This window comes from Cynocephalus volans, chromosome 8, assembly GCF_027409185.1.
Source record: "Cynocephalus volans isolate mCynVol1 chromosome 8, mCynVol1.pri, whole genome shotgun sequence".
In the NCBI taxonomy this organism is placed as follows: domain Eukaryota; kingdom Metazoa; phylum Chordata; class Mammalia; order Dermoptera; family Cynocephalidae; genus Cynocephalus; species Cynocephalus volans.
Window position 1 is genome coordinate 11,944,692 of NC_084467.1, and position 13,579 is coordinate 11,958,270.

Genomic DNA, 13,579 nt, shown 5'->3' on the forward strand with positions numbered 1-13,579 from the left:
CTTAATAGGACCAGACTGCCTTCCCAAAGGACAGCTCAATGAATGGTCCATGCTGTCTCTTGCTCACTTCTGTGTGCCTGCCCAGAAGCCTCGCATGCCTGGAAGTCCCAGCTGCACGTCTTCATGAGGCTGTCCTCGAGGCTGGCACACGCGCTCTGTCCCTGTGGCTGTGTTTGTGATACTCCATAGTAGGCTGGTGGTGGGGCTCAGTGATTCCTCGAGGCCCCAGGTTTCCTGGAGTCCGGGAGTATCCTCTTCCCTTGGCTTTATGAAACTAGAGAGCAGGGCATTCCGGTAATAGGCTTTGAATTTTCACTTGGAAACAGGGCCAAATGTGTCAGCTTGCCTTCCTGTTTTCTCAAAGACGACTTTCCCCTGCCAGACGGCAGCGAGCTGGGGCCACAGACAGCTTGAACCAAAGGGCTCAAGGTCCGGCCAGCTGTCCTGGGCACCGACTGCTGTACACAGCACTTTAACAGAAGTGTCTCCTTGTTCTCAGGGTGACCGGGAGGGGGTCTGCAACGTCCCTGCGGCCAGAAGCTCCGTGGGGCAGGGAGGAAGTGTCCCTCCTGTTGGAATCCCAAGCTGTTAGAGCAGGACCCAACCCATATTCATTCATTCACTCAACAACCACTGAGTGCCTGCTGGATGCCAGGGACAGGGGAGGACGCACAGACTCCCCTGGATTCTGCCGATGTTTGTTGGATGGACTGTTGAACGCCGGTGGTTTTTAGTTTCTACCACGAGGCGGGAGTAGCTGAGGGCTGGGGAGGGAGGCTGCAAGATAAAAGGAAAGAAGTATTTGTTCCTGCTCCAAGCGGTTTTCCTTACTCAGGCCATGTCCTTCCTACGCCAGAGTGGGTCAGAGGGCTTAACAGCTGTATGAGAAAGAATCTCTCATCCTCTCTAAATAGATAAATTCCCAGAAGAGCCATGAGGAAGGGTCACATGGAGCTCCAGCTTACTCTTGGGCCAAGGGAGGGCTGTCACAGAGCCTCGCTGCTGTGGCCACCCTTGACCCCCAAAAGTCAGTGTTTCCTGCCTTCTATACAGAGAGAGAGAGAGAGAGAACATTTCGGGTAGTTTACTCCCAAAAGGCCATATGTGGGAGTGACCAGCCGTGCAGTCCGTAGCAGGCTGGAGCCAGGGTCCGAGGACAAGCAGCCTGGGGTGGAGCACCCCCTCTCTCAGGTGCTGAGCTTCCAGCTGGGACAAGCTCCATACAGCTCCTGCTTCTGACCTCAGTTCATTCGGCCTTCATATTTATTGAGCGCCTGCTGTGCTCAAGCACAGGGCTAGGTCCTAGGAATCGCACAGTCTCCAAAGGAGACAAAGACTTTGCTCTCATGGAGCCCACGTTCTGGGAGGGGAGAGATAATAAACAAGTCAGTACAGAGCAAAATGTAACACGTTGGGTGTGGGGGCTCATTCGGATCAGGTGGTCACAGAGGCCTCTGCAGGAGACTTGGAGCAGAGCCTGAAGGAAATGCAGGAGCGAGTGGTGTGGACCCGGGGAGGTGAGGGACACTCCGTGGATGGCCTCAGATTGCACTGTTGAGCTCCCTGAAGGAGCCATGGGCCTCGTACCCCCGGTGGCCAGGGTGGCTGGCACAGGGCCTGACACGTCATACACGCCTTTATTACACACTTGAGTCATCAAAGGAAAAAGAACGAGCAGACGTCTCTCTTCCTCTCCTCTGCTTTGTTTTCCCGGTAGCATGTGTCCCTCTCTGGACTGTGACATTTGTCTGTCATCTGTGTGCCCCATAGAAATGAGGTCCAGGGTTGTCTGCCTGGTCCCTGGTGTCATCCAGTGCCAAAAACAGTATCTGGCATGTAGTCAATGCGAAAGATAGAAAACTTTTTTAATAATTTTGGTTCACTTCATACCATATATTATCTTTTATATCTAGCTATATCTACACTCAGAGAGAGAGAGAGAAATGCAGATGAAGTGAACCAAAATTATTTTAGAAATTGTTATAAAAGAACCAGATTGTCAATTTTTTCCCTTCCTTGCCAGTTTGACTGAGGCCCTCTCTAGCAGCTCTATCTGCGACTAAAATTCATTCCAACCACCCAATCCATTTTCGCACTTAATTTTCTCTTTAGCATTTATCACTGTTCACCATATGTTTTCCCTACTTACCTTCTTATTGTCCATCTCCCACATTAGGATGCAAAACCCGTGGCAGCAAGGATATTGCTGGTTTCAGTCCTGCTGAATCCCCAGAACCTAGAACAAGGCTTGGCACGTAGAGGTGCCTAGTAAATCTGGGTAGAATGAATGAATGGATGGATGGATGAGTAAATAAATGAACTGATTACCCTAGAGCAGTGTTGTTTAACTCTGTCCATGACTGGACTTCAGGGGGACCTTGAACCTCTAGAAGTTGCATGTCACTTTTTGTGGGTGTGTGAATTTTTCTGGAGGAAAGAGCTCTGCGTTCTTCCACATCTTAAACAGGTGCATGACCCTTAAAAGATGAAGAAGACCTTTCCTTGTCTGTGCCCTTCGTAAACCCAGCTCTAGCCCTGAGCTGTCCAATATGACCCACATGTGGCCAGGGGCTACCACATTAGACAGTGCAGGTATAGAACATTTCCATCACCGCACAAGTTCCATTGGACAGTGCTGTTCTAGAGGCTCCGAACAGCCTTTGGACTTCCTCCGAAGTCTCAGAGGAAGTTTCTCCTTTCTCCAGACCAACCAAGAAAGAGCCAGTCCATCAAATTCCCACTAGCAATTTTAGACAATCGCCATTACTACCAGTTAAAAAGCAAGAATCATGTGTTCTCATCTAAAAATGCCCCTCTAGGAGTAGAATTTGCTGTGATTGTTCAGAACCAAGACCAGAATGGCAATAAATGGAAACCCAGGCATAGAAGAATATTAGAAGAAAAATAAATTAAATGTTGCAAAGAGAACATAGAGGACATCTTTTATTTATAGTGATCCTAAGTAGGTAGGAAAGTTGGAAATCTTCCTAGATGTGACTTGATATTTGAGATGAAAAATTTAAATTCCTTCTCTGCTGAAGCCCTTATGATATTTTCCAAAGGTGCTAAGCGACTGCGTTCCTGCTGAGCATGAATTGTTCATGTTTCTGTGAATATAAGAGAAATATTCAGATCCTTAATCAAGCTGCTATATGCACCATTCTGCCCACAGGAGCAATCCTTCAGCGACCTGGGGGCCAAGTGCAAGGGGTCCCGACATGAGGAGGTCATCCAGCGTCAGAAAAAGGCCCTGTCTGAACTTCGAGCACGAATTAAAGAACTCGAGAAGGCCTGCTCGTCAAGTAAGTTCCTCTTCACAGTCAGAGCCGTGGACCCCAGACTGTGGGGTTCATTTGGGGGACTGACCAATCTGCCAGGACCACCGTCTTTTACACCCATCAATTCACAACTGGAAGGATATTGTAATACCAAAAACAATTTTTTTTTTTTAAAAAGACCATGACCTCAGAGTGAAGTGCAGTCCTAGATATTAAATAAATAGGATTTCATGAAAAACTCAATATTGTCCTTTTTCTTACTTCACTGTGGCCAGGTGAGGTTTTGTCATGGGCTAACCCTGTCCAAGAATCAATGATGGGGAAACTCTGAGAATGCCCTGTTTAAAGGGGAGGGGGCTCTCTCAAGATTTGGAGCTTGCTGTTGGGCAGGGCACTGGGCTAGCGCCCAGAAGCCTGGGTTCCATCCTCGTTCCTGTGGCTGAAGGACCTTAGGCAAAGTTCACTCTCAATGCCTCGGGGTGACACCTATGTGGCTGCAACTCATATTAGCTGTGTGACCTCGGACAAGTCATTTAACCTCTCTAGGCCTCAGTTTCCTCATCTGCCAAATGAGGTCGTAGAGGATTAAAACAGGCCTGTGGTAAGTGTCCCATTAAATAGTAGCTATGGTTATTACATGAAATAACTTCTTCCTGAGCCTTTCTTTTGAGTCTAAATTATTTCTTTTTTAGATCATAAGGACCACCTGACCGAATCATTTCTCAGAATGGAAAAAAATGTCCAGAAAATGTTATTGGACGCAAAACCTGATTTGCCATCTCATTCAAGAATAGAGATCCGAGCGGTAACCAAAGACAATTTGTCTCTACAGTGACTGGCATGTGAAGAGGGCAGCCGTGAGGGCAGACACTAGCTGGGTGCCCTAGAAGGCCATACGTGTTAATGGTTCGGGACAGGGTCCTCTGTGATGGGCTGGTGTCTGTACTCACTGGTCAGTACCTCTTATCTGATGTTTGCATAGAAAAGTGGCTTTTCCTCTGTGCATAGCACAGTGTGTCATTGCACTGACACTGGGCCCGATCAGCCGCTGAAGCACAACAGGCTCCCCTTTTCATATCATGTGTTACATTCTGCAGAAAATGTTCAACAGGCTAATTCATACCGTTATGCCATATGAGTTTGCCTAAAGTCTGAAAAACATGAGTGCAGAAAAGGTAGCAGGTGGGAGTCATGACTGAGAGGACACAAGTTCTAGTGTCAGGGGGACCTGTGTCCAAATGCCAGATGTGCAAGCTGTGTGACCTCAGACAAGGCTCTTAACCTTTCTGGAACTCTATAAATGATGATGGGAAAAATTGAAGGAGATATTTCTGTAAAGTGCTTAGCTCAGTACCTGGCTCATAGTGAAAACTTAATAAATGATAGCTGTTACCATCATCAAATAATATTTAAATCGTATTATTCAAGAACAACTTCCCTTCTTAAAGGGTCATGGTTTTATTTGCAAGGATTTTCAGAAGTGATTTCACTATGAACTTGAAAGTGCCCTAAGTGGATGTTTGGGCATTTGATGGACAGCTCGGGTCAGTGTCAATCGCAAGCCCCACGGCATGTATGCTTGCTGCTGCGGATGGATCTAAACCACCTTTTAGAGGAAATAATGATGCCATCCTGTCTATACCAACATTCTCTCCAGCAATTTTTCTGCATATTTGCTAGAGTCCAGGACAAGGGTGTTTGGAAATGAGCAGGTTTGTTTAATAAAATCAAACCCTCATTCTCTGAGGTTGGGAGTGGAGGAGTCTCCAGGTGGAAGGGCAGCTGGATTCATAGCCTGACCCTGCTTCCCTGACTTACTTCCCCTTGGCCATGACCCCTAGTACCACCACTGACACCACCCAGCAGGAAACCTCCCAGTTTTCTTAAGAGACCTCAATCCTACAGGGTTAGCAGTAATTAAAATTAAAAGAAGAGAAGGAGCAGGAGGAAAAACAACTGATATTTATTGAGTGCTTACTGTAAGCCGCATCAAGACAAGTCTTCACATGCATATCTCATTTAATCCTCAGAGCAGCCTGTGTCATAGTGACTATTATTCCCATTTCACAGATAAGACAAGTTAAGGCTTCAGAAGATCAAATATCTCACCCAAGATCACAGATAATGAACACTGGAGCCAAGACTGTGTCCCTGACAGTCTGCCTCCTGCACCTGCTACTCTGCAGAGGAGGGGGTGGGGCTGGTGTGCTTGCACTCTGTAGTCCAGACTCTTCCTTAGGTGGCCCTCCCTCAGGACTCCTGCCACCTTCAGGAAAGGAGAGGGGGGGATCCTGCACAGAGGTGCAGAGGACACAGCAGAGAGAGCTGGAGACACCAAGCTGCGTCTTAGGCTCTTTTAGCAGCAAATCTACCCAATGTATTGTCATCTTCCAATACCCTCTTTTATCCTCATCTCTATAGATGGCTAAATATGCCCACTCTTACCCATCACAGTCACTTTTAGGTATTTACATTTTTTGTAAATGGGGTTTATTTTTAATTGCAAAATTTTTACAGTGTGATGCCAGCACATGGGCTGAGATGCTCGTCATGTTCATAGCAAGCACTTAAAACCCGGTTTTGTTTTAAAGAGATTTATTACAGTGTCTGTGGTTCTCCAGATTCTCTGCTTGGCCTGGTGGCTTTTCCCTGCATCCGATTGGGGCTTTCAGCAGCCAGCTGGCTGTTAGGGTCTCCGTGAGAGCACAGCTGTGACTGCCTTTTTGCGTCATCTCCAAAGAGGGTCAGAAGTGATGCTCCCACATCAGAGTCCAGTGTTAGGAGAATGTTTGGCCAAATTTTCTGAGGGTCTAGTTTCTGCTATGTGAAAACGAGATTCTTTTAATGAGAGAGGGGTGATTTTCTATTTAACCTTCATTCATGCATTCAACATGCCCATTTTGTGCGGCTCTGTGCCGGGTACCACGTGAGGCACAATGAGTGGGATAGCGAGTGACAGCAGCACGGTCCCTGTTCCTGTGGAGCTTAGCGTCTAAACCAGGGCTTCTTGACTTCAGCACTGTGACGCTAACAGAATTGTCTAGCCAATTGGGGGGTGGGTGCTGTCCTGTGTACTGTGGGACATTTAGGAGCGTCCTTGCCCTCTACCCACTAGATGCCAGACACACTCCCCATCCTCAGCTGTGACAACCAAAAACGTGTCCAGACATTGTCAAATGTTCCAGGGGAAGGGGACAAAACCACTCCAATTGAGAAGCACTGTTCTACAGGGAAGACGGACAGTGACCAAGGAACAAGACGGTGGGGTATGATTTCAAAAAGAGAGTCGTTCTCTGAAGGGCAGGAGCACAGTCATAAGAAAGCAGCTGACAAAGGAATCAGACTGAATGGTCAGGAACTGAAATGAACATCAACCCTCTTGAGTTATTCTTCAGTCATCACACAGTGCTGTAGCTTCTGGTTGTAGAAACTCCTAATGGCATGCCAAGAGACAGTTTCTATTTCTGTTTTATTTCAGCCACAGAAAGGTCTTTCCAACTCAGGGTCCAGCCCAGCCATCGAAAAGGTGGGGACCCTGGATGTGGCTGAGGCTTTAGATCTCAGTGAAAAGCTGGTATGTACAAGCAGCACCCGTCCCCTCCTGCCCAAAGCCTGGTCCCCTGCAGTCATTATTAACCACAGGGCAGTTTGACTAAATGTCAACTTCACATACCCATTTAGTTGTTCTAATAACTCTGCAAGATCTTTCTACTATCCCAGCATGTGTCCAAAATTGCATAGCCGAATTCCTTGAAAAACTGGGTAGTTAGAATGAATGTTTATATCTGTTGTCATTTTCCCCCCATTCTCAAAAGGGCAGAGTGTGAATGGATGTGGGGAGAATGGAAGTCGTACTAAAAGCCCTGCTTGCACTCATTTCCAAAGCATTTGTTTGATCTCTGCAATTGCAGAAAATGAATGAAACAGAAGTAGATGTTTGCTACCTAAAAGCGGCCACCGGAGGTCTCGGGCAAGTTCTCTTATCTTTGAACGCTTTCTTTGTAGTACATCGACCTGAGTAAGACGCTTGGAAGTCTGATGAACATCAAGGACATGTCAGGCCTTATGTCCATGAAGTACCTCTCCCCCAAAGAGAGGGAGAGAGTCAACCAGCTTCGACAAAGGGACCTCAACCTGGTGTTTGATAAGATCACGCAACTCAAGAACCGGCTGGAGAGAAAAGAGGAGCTTTTGAGAGGATACGAAAAAGACATTGAGCAGCTCAGGTACTGCCCATATCCCTGCAGAGGCCCCCGCCTCCCTTCTCCTGGCCAGACACAGACAGCAGCAGATGCCTAGGACTGGCGCAGAACAGGAAGCCTGAGTGTGGAATAACCTAAAATACTGCTGGTGGGGAGTTGGGGGCCGGGGGACAATAACTAGGCCTGATAGAGGGATGTGTGTGGACGAGAAAGCAGCAGTGGGAGTGCCAGGCGTCTCCATTCTGCACGCTTCCCATGTCCAAGCTGCACCTTTTACGAGCCTTAACATACCATCTACCGCTTGGGTGGTTTTGACAGTTCCATCGTATTTCCAGTAGTTGCAGCTCCCCTCTCTGGGAAGTTGGAGGGGTGGCCAGCGTGCCCTTACCACCCTCCCACACATGCTCAGGCCTATCCTCAGCTCCCCAAATCTTTGTCATTCTCTCCTCGTAATGAAACTCCTAAGTCTCTTAAGCCCTCTGGGGAAGTGTTTTGAGAGGCTTCCAGATCTGGGATGTTGACGATGAATAGCAAAGATGAGGGGGACAGAGACTCTGTCTCTCCTGTGCACCCAGGCAGAGCAAAGTGTCCGTTCAGATGTACCAGTCACAGGTGGCCAAGCTGGAGGACAACATCTACAAGGAAACCGAAGAGAAGGCCCTGCTGAAGGAGGCGCTGGAGCGCACGGAGCAGCAGCTGTACCAGGAGAAGAGGATCAACAGGGCCATCCGGCAGCAGCAGGTGAGACGCCTCTGCTCGGGCAGAACCTCCGACGCTGCCCCTCAATTCCCTTTAGAAATGGCCAAGGGAGGTCCCAGGAGGATCCCAGTAGTGCGGAACACATTGACTGCTGCAAAGGAAGGTGGCAGAATAGCTTTAGCGTCAGACAAGCCTAGGTTTAGACCGGAGCTCTACCACTAATGCTGTCTACCACTAACGGTGCCTACCACTTGCTGTGTGACCTTAGGCAGGTTTCTTAACCTCTCTGAGACCTCTGAGGCTCATAGTGCTCATTTGTATTTTTTCAGTGGTGGCTATTATTCATATTTTTATCATTCTGCCATGTGCTGGGATACACAGATAAATAAGCTCTCTGAGAACAGAGATTTGGGTTCACTATTCTGAGTGCCTGGAACAAAGCAGACACCCAATATTTGGTGGATGGATGGTTGGGTGGATGGATGTCCTCGAAGAACATCCTTGAGACAGGTGAAGAGCTGACTTCAGGCTGATTTCATGGGGAAAGGGCTGTCAGAGGGTGCTTGCGGCTATGTGATCCAGGGGAGGGCACTCAGCCAGCCTAGAGCATTCAGGGAGGTCTTCCTTCCCAAAGTGATGACTGCGTTGAATTGCAAAGGAGCATTGGAGCCAGTCCACCAAAGGGATGGGCGGGTGGGCATTCTGGGCTAAAGGAGCCCAGTGGAAAAGGCACGAGGATGACAGCTTTGCTCCTGGCATGGAGTTGGAAATAGCATTGGCTTGAGAAACCAAGATTCCAGGCTCAGGCTGATGACCTAGCCAAAAGAAGCCACCCTCTCCCCCAGCCCTGGTAGCTCATCTGTAACATAGTACAGGAGTCAGTCAGCCCTGGGTTCAAATCCCCCACTTGCTAACTATGTGGCCTTGTGCAAGTCTCTTCACCTCTCGGAGCCTGCTTTCTCCATCTGAATGGAAAGCGAAGAGCCTCTGCCTCGCAGGGTTGTCGTGAGGATTAAATACAGCACAGGTATCCCTCGCTATTCACACTCTCACTGTCTGAGCCCAGGAGCCAAATGGTTTCAGGTGGTGAGAGGGACTTGTACTTTCTCTGAAGCACCAGCCCAGGGCCTGGCACTTGGCAGGTGGATGCTGCCCTTCTCCCTGTTGTCAGTTGCCTATGCAGGTGGTCTCTCAGGTGAGTTTCGTCTTGGACCCAGGAGGGTCTTCTACTAAAAAGCTCCCCCAACTCGAGCTATGCATGACCAGCACCCAAACAGTTTCAGAAGCTCCCTGAAAATCCTGTGTCTGCCAAGTGGTCAGTGAAGTCACCGTTTCTTGTCCTCTTTGCTTGTTAACACCTCCGTCCCTCCATTCCTGCAGTCCACAAGCATGCCTTTAGGCCTACTCCATGCTGGGCGCTGGAACAGTGACTTCTAAATGGAACCAGACTCTCCCTAATCCTTAACTGTTGCCTAAGGTAGAGCAGATCTCAGGGCTGGGATCAGGCAAACAAGGAAAATAAGCACAGCCACCACCTCTTCGTGACTATCTGCAGGCCAGGCACCAAGCTCTGTCCATGCTGTGCAGCCATGATTGGGTTTATTGATGCCTCTTAATAACCCTGACTGGTACAGAGATCCCTTTTTACAGAGGAAACTGAGCCCCAGAAAGTTAAGAGACTTGCCCAAGTTCACACAGTAGCTGGTTAGTAGGGCTGGGACCTGACCCCAGATCTCTCTGGCCCTAGTTCTCATGCTCTGTGCTGGGCTGGCCCCCAGACTCCTCCTTGTAATCATTAGCTTTTCTGTGTTCGGAGCTGTGTGTGTGTGCATGCACCTGAGTGTCTGTGTGTGTGCGGCATGTGCATGAGTGTTTGCATGTGTATGACTGTGCGTGCATGTGCGTGTATTGCCTGCATGAGCTCTGAGGCCAGATCCCCACAGAGGGATGTCCCTCTTCCCAACCAGGAGGCGAGGGTCAGGTAAGTTCCTTGCAGAAGCCTGCCCCCCCTCCTGCAAACCTTCCAGACCACAGGCTCCCTGGCTTGCAGCCACAGAAATGAAAATGGCAGTCCTGCTCTAGAGGAGCTCCAGACAGGACGTGGTAGTATTCACCCCTCTGAATTAAACATCACAGGCCTCAATCTGCGTGCATCTCGGGGCTGCCTCAGGCAGAAGACGGTTTTCTTTCACACTGTGCCATGCCAGGGAGAGTGGGTAGGGACAGAGGTCTGACTTGTCCTTTGATGTGCCCCCTGGAGGGCTCGCTCCTTCCTGAGGCACCCCCAGGGCTTGGCAGGCCAACCCCCAAAGCACAAGCACCAAACCACAGAATGGGACGGCAAAGGGCCCCAAAAAGCCCATTGTCATGTGCTGGCTGAAAATGTAAGAAAACCTGGGGATTTACATAATCAGCTTCACATGCATTATTCATGACCGCCTCATTCATACTCAATGCAGAGGCCACGCCAGCCTGTTTGGCACAAGACATCTTTCAGTGGAGGAGGATCTGAAAGGATCAAGTTAAACCGGTGTCGGGGGTCCCCAGAAGAGTTAGAGGTGGGAACTTTCAAACTCATGCAATTTACAATGTAGGGAAAGATTTGCTAGGAACTCTAGCCACTGTCACGGCAGCACTGGTGGTGAGCGCTTTGCTGAGTGCTTACTGACTAGGAGGCACCTCTCTACCTGCTCACATCCACCAGCAAGGAGCACTGGCAGGCATTAGCCACTCCGGAGACAGGAAACTGAGGTCAGCAGAGAGTGGCATTACTTGGCTATCACCCACAGGAATGGGATCCCACCCAGACCTCCTGCCCACCCCCATGCCTTTCCAGGGTATGGAATGGCTATCGGGGTATAAGAGTATGTCCCCCTCATATTCCATTCACCATTGCTTTCCGGGTGCTAATTCAGGGACTCGGCTTTGCATTTAAGGTTTGTTATTAACATGTCATCAGAAACTCCTGTTTGCTGGATTCTAAAGAGAACCTGTATAGATTTGTCTGGACGTCGGCTCCTTCCTAGAAATATATTTTCAGTTTTAAAATGGTAGTTAAAGAAAAATAGAATCCGTTTCTTTTTTTGTTTGTTTTACACCTAGTATTTTTACAAAGACCCTTAATTTTTTCAGTCTTCTCTACAAAATCTCAGCACCCATTCATAAAAGTGGAATGGTTGGGGCTCCAGGAAATGAAATTACTCAACTTGAGCTTCAGGAACCACCCCCCAACACACACACACACATACACACACACACACACACACACACACACACACCAGTGTAGTTTTAATGTTTGAACATCTCTTCACCAAACAGAACTTCCCAGAATCAAAAGTCATGCTTCCATGCTAATACATCCAGCTGTGCAACTGAGACTTGATATAAAATACTCGGAAAACCTCAGTGCTAGGCATTCATGGGGAACCTCATGGTCATCGGCCTCCGGACCCTGGGATGCTCTGGGTCCATAGTTCTCTCCACGTGACCGTGTGACAGTGACAGTGGCCCAGCTGTGCTCAGGCTAATCCACTTCCTACATTGCTAGATAAGATGGCAGTGTCTCTCCAAGCTAAGAGGTGGACTTTGGAGTCAGACAGATAGGGTTCAAGCCCACCTCTGCCCCTGAGTGACTCTGAGTGAGTGACTTTACCTCTGTGCCTCAGGTTTCTCAACAACAGCAATAATGGTGACAACAGGACCTACTTCCTGGGGCAATGGGAGGGTTAAATGGCATAATGCATGCAGTGCTCAGCACACGGGTTACTGTAGGGGAGAGAAAAGGCAACTCTCGGGGAGGGGGCGATTCCTGCATTGCTTTCAGAGAGCTTCCTGCCAGCTGACCAGTCCAGCAAACCCTGAGGCTTCTCCCTCCTCCTCCTAAAGCCGGCAGCTCCTTTGTAAAGCTCTCTTTTTGATTTGGCGAATACAACTAGGGCTACAGCCAAGAAGGAGCCGGTACTTTTTGTGAATGGCTTAAGACGAATTTTCAATAGAAAAAATTTAAATACACAGAAGTTGCCCTTTGAGAAGCATGCAAGCCCTTTCCTAGCCTTTTATTGGGACTTGAAGTGTGAGCACGGCTGAAATGCCTCGGCTGCTTCTGGCTGGGGAAGCAACTCAGCTCCCCGCAGGGCTCCAGCCGATCAAACCCGGGCCAAGGGGCTTGGCCACAGCCTTGCAGCGGTCTCAGCTGGGCTGGAGCTGCTCATCTTCCCTCTGCTGAATTAGCTCAGATCCTTCCTCTTTAAGATGGGGGAAAAAAAATTAATAAGGTTCGATCCAGTGAGGGCATGTATATAAAACCCTCAATACGACTCTTAGACCATCATTGTTCTCACCACTGTTTTACTTAACTCACTATTTTCCAAGATTTTCTTGGGCCCAGGTATTCTCAAGATCCTGGTTTCCTCAATGCCGCTGTATGAGTCTGACCAAGGAGCAGAAACTGGTAGATGTTCTGTATCGGGGGGGGGCCAGGGAGGGGAGCTGGGAGCGGTGCCCTCAGGACCACACAGGATGAAAAAGTAACATGTGGGAGGGTGCTGTGGTGTATAAACAGAAGCTGGCTAAAGGAAAAGACCCTCACCCACCCGCCCCATCTTCTGCCCACCCATTCCAGTGAATCCCAGCATCTCCCAGAAACCTCAGAGATATGTTCCAGATTGGAGCAGCTAAGGACGCACTAAACACTCTCTTGCTCACCTGATATTTTCACTCAGGAACGTTTAGAGGATCACGAGCAGAGAAACACAAAAGGATCAACCCCTTGCAACTGTTCCTTCAAAGAGAAAGAGAGGCAGGTATGGAGAGTGTTCTGATGTTGCAGCCAGACACAAAGTAGAGACTCTTTTCAAAGGGTAAGAGCTTGTGGGGTGTATGTGCCAGCCTGCACTGCCCGCCCAGCCCCGCCCAGCCCCTGCCCACCTGCAATTTGATCAAAGGACCTAAGAGACAAGGCAGCATCCAACCCAGTATATTGAAGTGAGAGAAGGCAGGGCAGAATCTGAGTGTCGTTTTGGCTAATGGCTAATTCTGGGCACAATGATTTGGGGACTTGGAGACAAGGTCATAAGAAAAGTAGAAGGGAGAGGTGGGAAACCCAGGAATCCCTGCGCTAAAATGAGGAAAGTGGGGTGAAACCCCTGTGCTAGGAATGAAAGAAGCAGGTGAAAGAAGGGGGGAAAGTGGACCCAAAATGGAGCCAGGAACGAGGATGAAGTGCCAATTGTAACAACCTCCGCACCTGCCACCTGCTGCCGGGGGCTTCCTTTGCCTCTGGGCTTCCCAGTGGCAGCAGGAAATGGAAAACCAATTTGGTCTACAGTTCACGGTGTCCTTGAGACACAGTGGACGGGATGCTCACGAGTGTTCTTAGAACAAAGACCATACTGGATTTTC

At 48.9% G+C, this 13,579-nt stretch overlaps 1 protein-coding gene across 3 annotated transcripts in view; it reads left to right on the forward strand.

The window, feature by feature from the left end:
- Positions 1 to 13,579, forward strand: part of FHAD1 (forkhead associated phosphopeptide binding domain 1) — a 124,507-nt gene that overhangs the window by 104,302 nt on the left and 6,626 nt on the right. For 2 of the 3 annotated variants that reach the window (XM_063106531.1, XM_063106532.1), the window contains exons 26-31: positions 3,173 to 3,302; positions 3,971 to 4,083; positions 6,757 to 6,852; positions 7,284 to 7,504; positions 8,056 to 8,221; positions 12,901 to 12,981. In XM_063106531.1, coding sequence (XP_062962601.1) covers positions 3,173 to 3,302; positions 3,971 to 4,083; positions 6,757 to 6,852; positions 7,284 to 7,504; positions 8,056 to 8,221; positions 12,901 to 12,981 — 807 coding nt within the window. The remainder of the gene's footprint in view (positions 1 to 3,172; positions 3,303 to 3,970; positions 4,084 to 6,756; positions 6,853 to 7,283; positions 7,505 to 8,055; positions 8,222 to 12,900; positions 12,982 to 13,579) is intronic. The other variant, XM_063106533.1, reaches the window with a different exon arrangement.